Raw genomic sequence first — 17,040 nt, 5'->3', positions numbered from 1 at the left:
TATTTTGTCTAAAGTACGCATATGTAGATCTTTTAATTTAGGTAAAAAATTATTTTTGATTTTTGTGCTGCAGTAGCCCTTTAATTAATGGTCAACCTGTAAAAATCAGTAATGGTACTCGTTCTTATCATTGGAGATCCAGCTTATTCTATTCTTTCATGGCTTATGAAACCATATCCTCTGACAGGAGCACGTAATAAACAAAACTTTAATATTAAACTGAACAGTACAAGAATGGTTGTGGATAGGGCATTTGGTCTTCTTTAAGTTCGCTTTAGGATTCTGCATAAGCAACAAGACACTAGCTTGCATAACATTACTGCTTGTTGCATTCTTCACAACTACTGTATTGCACATGATGATGAGGCAGATGATGACTGGCTCATTAATTGTGAATATGGCAATGACAATGAAGATGATGATGAAGACGACAATGATGGTCATGATTCACAAGGCAATAGTGATGCTGATAACACAAGAGAAACTCTTTTTACAGTACATGCAGTAAAATTGGTTGACAGTAATAAGTTAAGAAAAACCCAACAATTAAGTTAGATAGTTATAATGATATTAAAACTATTCTTATAGGTTAAGTCACCGCCGTGACTTAGTGGTTAGCGACAATGGCTACCACTCTATGGTTTAGGGGTTCAAACCCCAGTGACAATAGTAAATTATGAAACTTGACTGTCTTTCTTTCTTATGTTTCTCTAGCTTTATCCATGAGACTATGACTTGTTTCAGTCGTTGGGGAGTTTCTGTGGTCTGGCGAATCGTCCGTTGACGATGACGATCAGTGCTTTCCTGGTGGTCATTGATATCCACTAGGTGTGCTGTCCCGATGTTTGCGGTTACCGTAATGTCTGCAATCTATATCGAATTTGCTAGTCATTGATCGCCATATGGACTGCACGGAAACATGTACCCTGCTGGGCTCACCTGCCGGGTTGGTGGGCGCCCAGATGGGGGTAAAGACCCCACTTGCCCATTATGGAGGGGCATAACGACACTTATAGGTCTTGCATGCAGTTTACTATAGTACTAAAGTTTTAGTAATGTTTAATTAAGCAACCCCAAACCTATTATTAATAGGAAACACAAAGTAGTACTCTTGCTCAAATGCGTGCATATGTTAATTGCAATAGTATAAACTAATGAATAATAAACAAGAAAGTTATTGGTTTTTCAAAACTCTTAGAGCCTCAAGAAAGAATTCTTGCTGTTTTGTGCTTTGCTCGTGGTGTGCTTCAAGCCCTCATTGCAGTAGCTTTTCCTCTCTATATATATCTGCTGTTCCATCATTGCTGCAAATCTGTCTTTCAAAGAAGACAAACTTGTTTCAATTGTGTGTTCTATGTCCTCAAATACCGCAGCAGCTCCATGACATTTTCTCTTCCTGTTTTCCTACTTAGATGTTCTATTGGCTGGTCTTTTTTCTGTCACAACACTTACACTAGTACTCTCATTACAACTATCATCAAGTAACTGTATGTCATTGCTGGGTCTACTTTCTTGAACAGGTGAGGTTGTACAAACATTGTTGTCTAAGAAGTTATCCTCATCATCTTGACCATGAGTACCACTTTCAATCGTAAAATGCGGAGAAATAGTGGGATTTGTACCCATTACACTGTCAATGATTTCATAGTATAGAAAATAATTATCATTCTCTGCTCCTGAACGAATCAGCTTTGTCTTTATTCCTTTGTATTTTTTCTAGAGATTTTGCTTGTACTGCTCTTCAGTTCTGGTGAAACCCAGCTTTGCCATTTCATGTTGAATCTTGTTCCAGACGGGCTTCTTCAACCCTTGTCTCTTCAGTTGGTTGAAGATCTCACTGCTTGACCATATATGTCAAGCAAAGAAGTCCTTGACTTTTACTGAGTGATGGAGATTTTCTTTTTGTATCTTTTCTTCTATTTGCAGAAGTCTCACTATTTTCTCTAGGTTCTGGGTGGAGTCCTTCTAATATTTGTGTAGGGGTATCGTGTTGTTGCTTGTGCTGCTGCTGCTGTTGCTGGTGGTGGTGGTGGTAGTGGTACTGCTGTTGCAGTGTATAGTAACTGTGAGAATAGCTATCTGGTGCTATAGTGTTGTAGGTTGCATTGATGACAAGCTAGGTACAGGCAATCTTGATGGTCTCCAAATGAAAGGAGTCCCAACAGGCATGTAAGTGTATTTTGTTGCATTTGTAAGCCTGGGATACCTACTGGCCCTGAAATAGTTGTTTGCGTAATGGCTGATGATGATGGAGTTGGAGGGAAGGCAGGGTAACGCATAGCCCTTGAAGTGCTAAATTCGAAAGAAGGAAACCCGGAGAAGGGAGTAGAACATGAAGAGCTAGGAACTCAGTCAGAAGACATTTCAATTCTGGCAGGAATTTAGTAGCATAGCGCGAGCAGAGTTTACACAGCAGTTATTAATTAATTAAGACTAAGTAGAGGCAACCTGAGTTAGCTCAACAGGTGTGAACACAGCAGGGTGTTATGATTAACTAGCACAAACCCAGGTTTTCTATCCTTAGTGTGAACACAGCCTTTGATTGCTGCATAATGGACCTCCTTGGCGGATGAACAGCAGGTCCACCACATAAAATGCGTCTCCCAAGCCGCTGTGTTGAAGGCTTGAGCCATCTCTGCAACCTCTGTGAGGGTTAATTAGGCCAGCCTCCATTAGTACCTTTTGCTGCCTCCGAAAACAGACCGCAGACAAGCTGATCATGAAAAGCTGTACGTAATAAATCACCAAACTGACAATCATTTGCTAACCTGTGCAATTCTGACAGGTACATGGCAATTGACTCTCCTTCCTTCTGTTGTCTCTTGTAAAAACGATAACGCTGTGCAATCACGACTTTTCGTGGTTGATAATTAATATTTTTGTAGTGCTTCGAGCAATTTGTCCAGACTCAGGCATTGCGGCTTTTGCGGAGGGAATAGGTTCTTTAACAAATTGTAAAGTCGTAGCTCTGAAACATGTAAAAAACCTCCTTGCACTTGTGGAAACCTCTCGTTGTAGTCTTCAACACTGTCGACTCTTGGTCGATAATTGTTTTTTCCGTGTCTACCCGTTGCCATATCCTTGTTGCCACTTGTAGTGTATGCACCCTTATATGACAAGCAAGTACTAATTCAGACATGGAAGATCTATTACTCACGGAACGCTGAACGCAAACTACACGGACTAACACAGACTAACTTAAGATGTAGTGTCTCACAACGTATACGTAGCTAATCTAATTAGTATTATACCACAGCTATCACCTCGCATTATTTTGTAAGAGCCTATAGATTTGTGGCTATTGTCACCTTTACTAAGTAATATGTATTGTACGTGTTTCAGTACGTTCGCAATTCTCGAACATTTCTTAGATCCCTAGCTGTAACAGTATACTTCAGTTCCAACGATGATGCCAACGTCGGATCTATTACTGGTCACTAAAATTTGCCATCTAGAAAGACTGCGCTATTTACTCTAGTTGATTATACAAAAAAGTGTAGGTGTTTGTTGATGTTTAAATTAGTTATCTAAGTTGAGTGTGGTACTGACTTATTCCTAGTTTCCTGTGAGAGGTAAATATACATAAAGATTTGTTGCGATTGATGTGTTGATCTTTGTGATGTTAGAATGATCAAGACCGCAGCAGACTGAGACATGGATAGAGCACTGATTGCAGCTGTGAGAAACATTGATGCTTATACAGTAAAACAACTTCTGGATTCAGGAGCATCACCGGATGCCTGTGCTGATGACGTATATGATGAATAAATATTTTAAATTATTTGTTGATAACAACTAACGTTGTTGCAGGGATGGCCTGTTTTGGTGATAGCTTGTGATAAGGGCTCCGAGCTTATTGTTAAGAGTTTGTTAGAGAAGGGATCAGATGTGTACAACAATACTCATAGTGTAAGTATCAATTAATTGACTGTCAATTAGTATGCATGAATAGGTACTTTTTAGTTTAGATGGTGAATAGAATGATGTCTCAATAATGTGATAAGAGATATTTTATAGGACAGATATTAATATAAAGACAAAATCGCACAATTATATATTGTTATTGCAGGGTGTTACTGCATTAATGGCTGCAGCATCTCGTGGTTACGATTCAATAATTGATATGTTATTGTCTGCTAATGCCGATGTTAATCAGAAGACTGGAGTAAGTGTTGAATTGATTGTTGCTGTATACATGTCATTATGTAGATGTGATGGATGAGATGCTTTGTATTAGTAATACGTAGATCAATATTGATTATATACCGTATTCGCCCGTAATAACGCCCTGGGCTTATACAAAAGAAACACTTTTCTCTGGGCGTATGCTAGGGCATGGGCGTTATTTTGGTCCTAGGCGTATACATGGTCACAAAATGCTGTCGTTTGGCCAGTCATCTAAATACTTGAAGACAGAAATACCACAAATGCTTGCAGCTATTCATTTGCAAGATCAAAGGTACTGGTATTCATATAGCATCAACATACATGCAAAAACTAAACACTATACACACATGCATGGTTGGCCTGAAGCCCGTCAAGAACATCAGGGTCGGTAATTGCAACGAAGAAATGAGTCTAGCAGTAAGCACTTTTACTTAACACTGACACCAGCTTATCAAACGCACACAGACGGAGACGAATGTTTTGCAGACTCCATTTTGTTTTGTCTGCGCATGCGTATCCTGGAGACTTGGGCATGGGTGTATAGTTGGGCATGGGCGTTTTTTGGGCTGAAAGTTCTGACCTGTCGCACACGGGCGTATATACGGGCATGGGCGTTATTTTGGTATGGGCGTTATTACAGGCGGATACAGCATGTATTGACAACAAGTAGCAAATACAACCATTTGTAAAAAATACTGTGGTTTGTTTGGTTTAAACTATTTGCATGTTTGTTGCCTATTTTTCTGGTTGTTAGTCTGTTTGTTTGTCTTTTATGAATTTTTGTCTTAGTAGCTTTGTTTCCTGTTCAATCTTTTGTTTGTCTGGTTCTTTCTTCAAAATTTTTTGCATTGTTATGTATATTTTTGTTTTTTTCGTCGGTCGGTCTGTCTTAATTCTCGTGGTTACATGGGTTGTCAATATAAAGATACAAACATTATAGACATTATAGATGTATTCTAGTACGAATTGCTACACAAATCAGCAAAAAGGGAACGAACAAAAAAGTGTGAATGGCTCAATGCTGTACGAAACTGAGGGTGCCATGACTAACTCACACTGTGTTAAAATTTTCTGAAATAGTGATCGAGTTAGTCATGGCACCCTTAATTTGGTACCGTCTGGAACCATCCACACCTGTTCGTTCGCTTTTGCTGATTTTTGTAACTGTTAATTCCTACTAAAATACACACACATGCACACACACACACACACACACACACACACACACACACACACACACACACACACACACACACACACACTTTTTGTATCTTGTTTATTCACTTTTGCATAAACTGTACTAGGTGCATACAGCTTACAGCGTGCCTGAGAATTAACCCAATCTATTGCTACAAACAATGGGCATTTTTATCATTAGCTGAGTGAAGCCAGTATGGTAGACTTTGCTCCTAACACTTCCCGACAATATATGGTGGGTGAACTTGATACTCACAGGGGCGCTCTGCTCTGCCGCTGGATACAATTACCCGAAGCCCCGGATATCCAGTCTAAGGGTGTAGTAGTCGTCCGATGTGCAACCGTATGATCGTATTTATACTCGATTAGTGCAGTCGCAAATGAAGCTGCTTCGACCAATAGACAAGAAGTGGTTTCATTACCGCCGGATAGACGAATGCGATGTCACCATTAGGCTTCACATCTCTTTGTTTGTTAGCTGCTAACGAGAATTCGGCCATCGAGCATCCATCCTTTACATGGTGTTTAGTCCTTTACTTTACATAAAGGTCGTCTTAGTCTTTTTAGTGTCGTCTTCAACAGAAATTTGGCGCTCTACAGGAATTTGCAAAGGGAACGTGCATTGTTCATACAGCGCGTCTGTTAATTTGTCAAGCGAAGCGACTGATCTGTAAATATGCAAGTCTGGAGACGCTTTGCACTTTATTTACTTAAAGAATGCATTGGAAACTTTAGCTGAGACGAGTGGGTTGGTCTAAAACTTTAGTATGCAAAGCATTATAATGTGACGAGATATGTGTTATATACACTGGTTGAGGGTTTAGCACTGTAATGTGCTTCTCTATTTATTACACAAGCAGTCATGTGTTACCATAAGAAAGTCCAATATTTTTCGAGAGCATATGAAGTGGACTGGACTTTTGTCAGTTGCATTCAGTTTAAGTTTAGCCTCATGGACAATTTGTAGCCGCTGAGCACATTTTTAAAGATAGGCGCCTACCGTGCTCGCAGCAGAGAACTAGTCGCTGTTCCTTTGTTGTATTGTTGCAGCATCCGTAGACAAATTTCTCAACTCCTTGCATGTCTCATCCTAAACATTTTTGGGATTTCTGAGAACAACAGACAGGGTTGCAAGTGTGCGTCTGCTAGTGCCAATACCAGAGCACGAGCAGCACTGCTTTTAAATTACAGAGGATGCACTGCACAGTTCACAGAAATCCTGATAGTTGTATTTTCAAACCTATTGCAAAACGAAGAAACTGCTTCTGCCCAGCGCATAGTTTGCAACAAATAAATGCAACATGTTAAGTCGGAGAAAGCGTACGAAATGAGGAATTAAACGAGGAAGAAAGGAATGAGGAAGAAAGTTAGTTAAAGTCAGTTAAATGCAAAGGAGTTGGTAGTAAATCGTTTGGGGGGAGTCGAACCCATTTCTCTCGCATCGGCCGCTAGGTATGCTAACCACTACACCACGGAATACACAGTGAGTCTTATATATATATATATATATATATATATATATATATATATATGTACAAGTACTATATAACAACATATAGTATCTGTCTGTCTGTCTTCCTTTCTGCCTGCATGCTTGCCTGTTTGCCTGTCTAGCTGCCTGCCTGCCTTCCTACAAACTGATGGAAGACCAGACGTTACATTCTACGACATTGATTCTGATGTCACCTATGAATGTGATGTTCTTTGGCTCACCCTTGGAGGAAAGACATAGTGAACGGAGCTGCAAAGACCTGTAGACATGCAACGACAAAACAGAAATTAGAAATTTTTTTACAAATATTCAAAGGAGATCTTGCCAGATGGATCTAGCCCTGAATTTGTTTCGTTACTTTTTGAGCATTTTGGCACATGGGGATCATAAACGTAAAACTTACTGCATGAACTGGGAAGAAAGGCAGTGCTCATTGAAGGAAGACGAGTAGATGCAGACTTTATATCTTATTGCCGACAACGTTTTTCTGTGACTCTCCAAAACTGCAATAGTAAAGTTGTCTTGAGAAAAGTGTCTAAGTTGTCAACAAACAGACTAACTGAGGATAATGTAGTAGCAGAGATAGATACATTCAGTGCTTTACACATTGAAATAGTTGGAACTTGCTTATGAAGCACATTTTTTAATATTGAAAAATTATGTATTGTAGTGTGTAGAGATGTTGTATCCTAATAAAATAAGCTGCCTGCGCCCGCCCGCCCGCCCGCCCGCCCGCCCGCCCGCCCGCCCGCCCGCCTGCCTGCCTGCCTTCTTGCCTGGCATGAACTGATCTATGTGCGTGGTGGTTATCATAAATCTAAAGTTTATTCAAGGTCTCCAACGTCAAGAAATCGAGTGTTGTTCAATGTGTCAAATTATCACGAACTTTAAGGTTACTGACTAGTCAAGGTCTAGCTCCAAGTACAAATGGCACTGTCAGTAAACTTGAAAAAAACGTTCTCACAGAAAATCATGTCAGTTTTCTTCAAAGTAAAGTCAAGAACCATACACGACACGGGTATTCTGTATGAAGAATTTATTGATGCAGGCAGAAAGGCTCTTAGGAGAAGTGGAGGAGGTCCTTCATGGTGGAGATATGAGCATCTTCAATCACTCTTAGAAATGACTTGTGTTGTGACCTTTTGTACTTAGTTTGCTCTTTGATTGCTGAAGGTCATGTCCCTGAGGCAGCTGTACCGCGCACTTTTGATAGCTTCTCGACTCATGCATTGCTTTACAACATGGTATTGCAACACTTGGTGGAGCTGAACTTTTATTCCATCACATTTCGTTGATCTTTATGGAAACCAATCCTTTATTGTCCATACTCTCTAAGCTGATGTCAAAAATGCATTTAACTCTGTCTAAAGATAGCATTTTGTCAGAGACCAAACTGAAGTTTCCCGAACTTTTGGGATACACCAAGCAAGTATATTGGAGTTCAAATACATTGATTTATACTAAAGGCTGGTTCACGATATGCGACGGAGACGTGACGGACCGTGACGGACAGCTCTTCGTCGTGTTCACAATACGTGTACATTCCGTTCTGATAATTACCATTTTCATGCTGCCTGATTACCTCGTCCTCGTTTTGTGCTTTGCTGATTGGCTACAGTACCTAATCATTTTCTGTTGTGGTACGTCAACTTCCCACAGAGCCGGAGAAAATAGAATCGATTCTATTCGTCCGTCAATGCTTCGTGAAACAAATCTGTCCATCGTTCGTCTTGAGCGGTGCCTTTGATGATGTGACAGATTGTGACGGACAGCTCTTCGTCGCATATTGTGAACCAGCCTTAAAGGAACATTTTGGCCACATGCGCTAGTAAATTGCGCCCAGCATACACTGATTGTTGGTTACCAACAATCAAATTGAGACATTTGACGCATTTGCAGAACGGGATATGCTTACGTACACTTTTTAACTGATTAAATGATAAATTCTATAGGACGCGTTTGTAACTTTTTCGATCGGGACTCCAACTTCTCGAATATCTACCGTAGATCACAGTTTGAAAAGCGTGCTGGTTGGTTCAGTAGCTGAAACACGTATGCACAACTTACTCATACTTATCAAGCGGGCAACGCTTTTCTAGCGTGACGCTGAAGAGGGTTTTCTCACCATCACGTACGTGTAACATCACGTGACATCGACAGCAGTCGGTGAAGCATTGTGGACGTCGAAACAGATCCAGACGGCGAAACAGATCCGGACGCCAATACCGCTCGCCTCTCTAACCTTTTAGTAGTGTTCATGTGCGACAGACCAAGTATGAACAGCTGTTTTTACCACACCGAAGGGGGCCCTGTCGTAAGAACTGGACTCAACCGTAACTTTGCATTGCAGTTCTTGTCACTTCCATCAGCGCATGTAACCATTGCTTTTTACCGCAAATGTACGTTAGCGCACGTCTCTGGAACGTTGCATTAACGCAAATCTTCGAAATGTCTCTTTAAGGACAAGAAGGTTGTGAAATTGCTTTCTGAGGAAGGTGTTCATCAGGTTGGTTCGCTGCCTTTCATCCAATTTTGATCAAGGCTCAATGCTATCACCCTAATACGACCATATATATTAGCATAATTAGATGATGTGTACGTTGTGGGGATGCCAAATTTGGCCTGACTATACGAGAGGACAAATGCAAGTTGTACTTTCCAATGGCTTCTGAAGATTTCATTACAGATATTTACATGAACAATGATGGTATTAATTAATGTTTGTGGGCACCTATTGGCTCTCCTGATTATGTTAAATTGAAATGCGTAGAGGCAGCATCACAAGGCAGCGTTTTAACTTCAAAGATTAACGAACTTGATGACCCTCAGTGTAGTCTTCATTTATTGAAACATTGCCATGTTCGCAAACGGAACTTTCTTTCTAGAACTGTTTTACCTGAAAATTTATTACCACCAGCAGTAATTCATGATTGTCTGACAAAGGGCTGGACTGTATTGTTTTCATAACATTCTGCTTAACTTGAACCAGCTGGATTACGCATCGTATCAAGCAACTCTGAAAGTGAAACTCGGTGGATTTGGTGTCACTTCAACTGAAAGTATTTGTCATGCAGTGTATTTAGCTGCTTGCCCATGATGAAGTCTCACTGCGAGTTCATTGTGAATTCAAAGTGACTTTGGTGAGGCTATCTATCACTTCGTATTCATTGCATCTTTTCGTCGCATTTTTACCTAATTTTCACAGTGGATTCATAGTGAATTCGTTCTGAGTTTGCGCCGTACTCACTTTTAATTCGTGGTGGTTTTACTTCGGTTCTACAATGAGGTCACTACATAATTGCACCGAATCCATTGCATAAGCAGAGTGATATTATGGTGATTGCACAGCAGTGGCGGATTCAGAGGGGCTTCCGTGGTTTCCTTGGAACCCCCTCTTTTGCTGACCCTTCTTTTATATGCTAGTTTGCATTGCAGTTCTAATATTTTACTCTAAAGAAAAGTCACTTTTATGCGGCAAGAAAGTTCAAAAAATTTTACTAGAAATTGCAGTACTTTAATTGTGATCACGTTCAGAATCGTCTACTTTGGTCTGGCATTTTGAGGCAATCTGTAATCGACACCTCAGCTACAAGTCAGAGAGATTCAACCCAAGTTTATGAACTTTGGTATCGGATCCAATGAGTTTTGAAAGAATCTGAATTCGAAAGAGGCGTTCCGGAATTCACCTAATAACGTGGTTTTGCAAAGGCAAACATGAATGTGAGAGACTTGCTAAGTCAGATCACCAGTGTGACATTGTGCTAAAACGTACTAATGTACTACAACGACATCTACTGTTTCCAAAGACTGCATGCAGTTTCTCTGGAGATGCGCACGCCCTGGAGAAAATATCTGGAAACAGTGTATGGGCACGCTCTCTACATGAACTGCCAAAGAGATTTTCCTGTCTTGCTAACAAGCTTAATGAATATATATATATATATATGTATATATATATATATATATATATATATATATATATATATATATATATATCAGCTAGTAAAACAGGGTTGATTTTACATGAGATTGGTTGCCCAACTACCCCTGAAGTCAAACTCGGAAGAAGAGAAGCCACAATTTCATTCTTTGGAGAAATTGATTGATTATACTAGAAACTTCAAGATTGCATAACTTTGGATATGTCTCAGAAACATTCAGTAGATTTCATAAAAACATAAAGTCAAATCGGGATGCTGCCAGGCTTAGCTCATTACAGAGAAAAGGTGCAGGAGCATGGTTTGATGTTATTTCCTCAACATACAAGAACGCACTTAACCCTTTATAAGACATTTCCCGGTAATTTCAGCCTACATTTCACGCCCATCTAATTATCTAATAGTATCTAATTACCTAACGCGTGCCTGCAAGGCAGTAATCGCTTATCTATTATTTGCAATTCCAGCCACATTATAAAAGTAAAAATTACAATTTTACATTGTTGATAAGCATATTAACTGTGCTTTCAAATGATATAATTCTTGTAACTATTGATAAATCTAACGAATTTCGTTTAGCGTCTTGTTTGAGATTGGGGATCAGCTTGCCATTTAGTCGATTTTGCTTGAGCATTGTGACTGTGGACAGTAGTTAGATCAAGAAGGTTTTCATTTGATTACCTGTAAATATGGAGGCGGTCTTTCTGGTCTCACGATGCTATTGTTGCTGAGTGGTCTTGCTTGACTAGCGGAGCTGGGTATTTCTCATCAAACAGAACCAAGAATCAGATACGTACAAATTGATGGAAGACCAGACATTACATTCTACAACATTGATTCGGGTGTCACCTATGAATGTGATGTTTCTTTGGCTCACCCTTGGAGGAAAGACATAGTGAACGGAGCTGCAAAGGCCTGCAGACATGCAGCGACATAACGGAAATTAGAAAAATGTTACCCAATATTTAAAGGAGATCTTGCCAAATGGATCTAGCCCAAAATTGCTCCACTAGTTTTTGAGCATTGTGTCACAGGAGGATCACAAGCGTAAAACTTACTGCATGAACTGGGAAGAAAGGCAGGGCTCATTGAAGGAAGATGAGTAGATGAAGAGTTTATGTCATATTGGCGACGACGTTTTTCTGTGACTCTCCAAAAAATGCAATAGTAAGTTCATTGTCTTGAGAAAAGTGTCTAATTTGTCAACAAACAGACTAATGGAAGGTAATATAGTTAACAGAGATATATACATTCAGTGCTTCACACATTGAATAGTTGAACGTGTTTTGAAGCACTGTTTTTAATTATTAAAAAATCATGTATTCTAGTGTAGACATGCGGTATCCTAATAAAATAGTCTGCCTGCCTGCATGCCTGTCTCTCAGTCTGTCTCTCTGTCTCTTTGTTCGTCTCTCTGTCTGTATGTCTGTCTCTCAATCTGTCTAGCTGTCTCTCTGTCCGTCTGTCTCTCTGTCTGGCTGTCATACTTGACAGAACTTGGATATGATGTGCCCCTGGCTCATCCGTGGAGTCAGGACGTTATTAGGAGGGCTAGCAATTAAAATGGTCATGCTGCCGCAACAACGTACAGAAGAAAGAAAATGAAAAAATATTTAGAAAAGCTTGTTCCAGGAGGATATGTATCAAGATGTGTTTCTCTTGTGATAGAACATTTTGGAAGTTGGGCACAAAGGCAGAGCGTTTTTGCAGCATTTGTCACAACAGTCAGTAAATCCAGAAGCCAATTTCTTAATGCTTCCATGTTCATGTCGTATTGGAGAAAAAGATTTTTTACAATTCCTCAATCAAAGATGCCATGCCAAAGTTATCCTTAGAAAACTTTCCAAACTGTCACCTAATCATGGTGATTTGGATAGATTATTTGATTTTGGCATTCAAAGTCAAGTCCTTTATTTCATGACTTTGTTGTTTGCAAAGACTAGTTTGTATTTTTAAAAATGCTAGCATATGTACAAGTAGAATCTGTATGGGAATAAATTATTTGTCTGTCTGTCTGTCTGTCTCGCTGTCTGTCTTTCTTTCTCAAGACAAATATTTTTTATGTAAATCAAACATTTACATCATGAGCAACTTAACCCAACAAGACCATTACGGTCTTGAAGCATACAAAATTGTACTGCGCAAATTACATTTCGACGTTCTAGTCTCGCTATGCTAACAAGTTCGTCTCAGACGACATTTTATTGCAAAGCTGTAGAGTCAATGAAGTAATTGATTGCCACTTGGTCTTGAAGTCAGTCTCATTTCATCTTCTTTCTTCATCCCTTGCACTCATTGCGAGCTTGTTCAAATATTTAACTGCTTGTTTGCCCCAAAGGCCAAAGTGTTCGAAAACAAGAGGAATGACCAATGGGCAGGACTCTTCTGGCAGAGCTCAGAATTATATTTTGCCTCTTTCTTCTCTTCTTGTTTCATTGCTGCTACTCCTTCTTCTCTGGAGGCTGCCTTCACTGGGTCCAAACACCATTGATTAGCCAAAGACACATCTAATTCGATGCCTGCACCTGAATCTGGGTCATAAACGAGGATGTCCGACCTCTTGCCAATGTTGTTACGTACCTGTATTGTGGTTCTAGTTTGTGCGGCAAGTTGAGTTGAGAGAGGCAGTTAGACCATGCTGACACAATTGAGTTATGAGTGTGCACTGGACCACTACCAGTCTTACAAATGGTTAGATGGTATCCTTGGATGTCCAGTTCTTTGCCACAAACACAACGATTGTTTGATGCAAGAATGTCACATCCTAACCTCATCATAGCAAACGAAAATCATGTAGTGAAATTTCAACACGTGACGAGAAAGGGATTGCTGACACCCAAGCTCTAGCTTCTTTATCTGACAATGAATGCAAACAATTTCTATCTCTGATTGTGTTTGAGTTGTCGTTTAGGAGGTATAGTCAACATCAGCTTTGAGCTGCTGTTGAGTAAGTCTTTTCGGCAAATTTATATTATTGTTGATCAGGTCTGACAGTGAAATCCTCTTGGGCATCGTTTCATGAACATCATCGCCCAGAGATCCTATAGAATCAGGATCTAAAAGCAGGTTGTTTACAGATTCTTCAAGATTATGAAAACGCTCTGGGAAAGCATGGAGAGAGTGTGTCCAGAAACAAATGCTAAGAGCAAAATTCTGGCTAAAGGTGATAGACCAAACCATCCACAACGGACTGGTAAAGTAGCTTGATGCCATTTCAAATTTGAAATTGCTACACTTCCAATAATATTTTGGAAACTTGATCTTGTCAAGATATCATGAACTTCACAAGCCTGTTGGAGCAACCGGAGTGGAACTGTATGGGCCAAGTTATTCAGCCTTGAAACGTGACAGTGTCTCAACAACAACATTGCATCCTGACGGTCTTCAAGGCCAGGAAGTTGCTCACAAAAAGAGAACATCCAGAATCTGCAAACCGGTAGCAAGACTTCTTAACAAGAGACCCTTCTCCAAGTAGTGTTTTCGGTATGATAGTGCCTTCTAGCTTGTACAACAGGAATTGTGTTTGAGGCTGGAATTGCTTGAAAAACCAACTGAGAGGTGCAGTAGATTTTACACTCGTTTCAACAACTTTTAATTCGATAACGGCGAGTGAAGAGGAGAGGTCAGAGAGAGCTGTTAAAACTTTCTTGATTGTGCCCAGAAGAAAGACATCATATAGATAGGTCAGGACAATAACTTTCTGGTGCTGGCTTGGAGGAAAGACAAGTGTGAATGAATGGCCATAGATAAGAGTGCCGAACATAAGGGATCTCCTTGATGAACACCTTGTGAATTGATGATGACAGTCTCTTTAGCATGCGAATGAACTGGAGGACTTACTCCACTGTACATTTGAGTTGCATCGTTGCATATATCTGGGATGAGCCACAAACTCAGTTAAGCATATGCCCTCACTCTACCGAATTGAAGGCATTTTAAGGTCAGACTTGACAACAACTCAGTCATCGTGCAAAGACAACAATAGTTGAATATGTTGTATCAAAAGTTCTGCCTCGCCCTCTGTGGTAGCACCATATCGTATTGGACAGACAAACTCTTGAAACTCATTCTTTTTCATGACACAGATCACTCTTGCACTGAGGTGTCTACGGGCTTCCTCGATTGCAACTGGTCCAGCACCTCCATTTGGTTTTCTTAGAGCTAGCGGATTGCTAATGACATTAACAGAGCAACGAGAGGTGGAAGGGATGCTGTAGCTATGGAGCAGCAAACCTTGTACAAACCAATAGACTGGTTAGACAACAGCTCTTTCAGATTCTCATTGCGCCAGTCTGATGAACCAGGACTTAATCCCTTTTAATTTTTGAATGGTGTTGAAAAATGCGCTCTAGAGAGGTTGATTGGCTTATCAGCGCTAGGTAGAAGTGTTTCCACTTTTTACCTCGAGCAGGATGTTTTGCCTCCAATTTGTCTAAGGTTTGTTTTGAGGCAGGCGCCATCCCATGTTCTGGAGATTTCATCACACCTGATAAGCCTCAGGCTGCTCTCTTGGCTGCATCTTCTTTAATATCATGATTCTCCAAGTATGACTTAGTGACCTGGCTTTGCAATAGAAGATCATTTCACTTGTAATCTAGGAATTTCTGATATTGATCCTTGATCAATTTCAATTGCCTCTTGGCCTGACAGATAATAACATATGGGGAATCGGATACAGCAGTTTCCACGCTGCTTCGTCTTGATTGTTTTTGTGAAGCTTTATCAAAGCTATTGCACAACAACTTTGAAACGAATGCACTACAGCCCGGCGTACTGTTTGAACAGTTTTAAGAGGATAGGCTTTGACAATTTTATCAATAGAAATAGAGCTGATAAACTCTCATGCTGAATGTTTAGAATCCGTAGTATTGCCTCACCATCTGATGAAGACTCATTTCCGGTAGAAGGTGAAAATTCTCAGAAGATGGCGTTGAAAACAACGAGGCCAGTGTTGATGTCGTCCTTTACTCTGTTTGAGGTCTTCCGACATTGGACAAGTGCTGGCCTAACTTAGTGAACCATTTTAGGCAAAACTGACATTGTCGAAGCATCCACTACAAACTCAACAGGTAGGTCCAGATTTTCATGGGTTTTTCGAATATGATATAGAACAGTCTTCAAAGTTCCTGACACTTTAAACTATGAAAGAGGACAACTCAGGCGCTGTTGTGACATGTTTAACGCGTTCTCGGGAAGTAACTTACCATCTCACACGCCAGTTGGCACTATGTCTGTCACATTCGGAATATGTCTTTCTGTCTGCCTGTCTGCCTGCTTGTTAGTCTGTCTGTCTGTCTGTCTGTCTCTGTCTGTCTGTCTGTCTGTCTGTCTGTTTGTCCGTTGGTTAGTCGGTCTTTCTGTCTGTTTGTCTGTTTGTCTGTTTGTCTGTCCGTCTGTCTGTCTGTCTGTATGTCTGTCTGTCTGTCTGCCTCTTTGTCTGTCTTAATACATATATTTCATACATTGAAACTAGTATACTCACACTAAACTGTAAAACAAACAAGCAAGCCCGCAGATCCTACGCTAAAACTACTGCTAACACCTAAACGCCTAAACAACTGAAACGAGTAAGACTCAAGAATACACGAGTTACTCTCTGTCTGTCTGTCTATCTGTCTGCTTTTCTGTCTATCTGTCTGTCTGTCTGTCTGTCTGTCGGTCTGTCTCTCTGTCTGTATGTCTTGCTGTCTGTTTGTCTGTCTGTCTGTCTGTCTGTCCGTCTGTGGTCTGTCTGTCTCTGTGTCTGTCTCAATAAATATATTTTCTATTTATATCAAACGTTTACATCATGAGCAACCTAAAACAACAAGATCATTACGGTCTTGAAGCATACATGTCTGTGTGTCTGTCTGTCTGTCTGTCTGTCTGTCTGTCCAATACAAATATTTTCAACATTGAAATCTAAATCAACTCAACTAAGCAACTCCACTGTCCCAAAGCACACAATCTTTACCAAACTAAAACTCTACAAACACAAGCTTTATATAAGGCTGTACAGTAAACACATTATAATTGTGTATATTGTACCTTTTCTTGACGTTTCTTGTATGTACTAGTAAGCAGTATGTCTTCTTGGAAATCACTCTAGTGTTACATTGTTATAACTGAACTGATAAACGTTGTCTCCGATATTTTGTAAAATTAGATCCATTCTGACGACCGTCTTCATTATAAGACATGACAGAAAGAGTCTTTTAAAAATTGTTGAGCCTCATTACCCCATCTGCCATATTGTTCAAATACCAA

General features: G+C 40.1%; 1 protein-coding gene across 1 annotated transcript; it reads left to right on the top strand.

Annotated features, from left to right (window-relative positions):
- The first annotated feature begins 2,005 nt into the window (after window positions 1-2,005).
- LOC134189213 (ankyrin repeat domain-containing protein 54-like) lies at window positions 2,006-7,976 on the top strand. The gene is made up of 6 exons (XM_062657454.1): window positions 2,006-2,169; window positions 3,627-3,753; window positions 3,811-3,909; window positions 4,070-4,189; window positions 7,690-7,830; window positions 7,905-7,976. The coding sequence occupies exons 2-6, from the start codon at window positions 3,655-3,657 to the stop codon at window positions 7,974-7,976; spliced, it is 531 nt and encodes a 176-aa protein (XP_062513438.1). The 5' UTR covers window positions 2,006-2,169; window positions 3,627-3,654.
- Window positions 7,977-17,040: the final 9,064 nt, after the last annotated feature.

Source organism: Corticium candelabrum, chromosome 13 (assembly GCF_963422355.1).
Source record: "Corticium candelabrum chromosome 13, ooCorCand1.1, whole genome shotgun sequence".
Lineage (NCBI taxonomy): Eukaryota > Metazoa > Porifera > Homoscleromorpha > Homosclerophorida > Plakinidae > Corticium > Corticium candelabrum.
Note: the sequence above shows the minus strand (reverse complement) of the source record. Positions and strands in the feature narration are given on the sequence as shown.

Bases quoted from the DNA above. Each gene is read 5' to 3' on its own strand.
- LOC134189213 (XM_062657454.1), top strand. From the start codon at position 3,655: ATGGATAGAGCACTGATTGCAGCTGTGAGAAACATTGATGCTTATACA. The intron at 3,754-3,810 runs GTATATGATGAA...ACGTTGTTGCAG, and splicing joins CGGATGCCTGTGCTGATGAC to GGATGGCCTGTTTTGGTGAT. The intron at 7,831-7,904 runs GTCAGTTTTCTT...TTATTGATGCAG, and splicing joins ACGTTCTCACAGAAAATCAT to GCAGAAAGGCTCTTAGGAGA.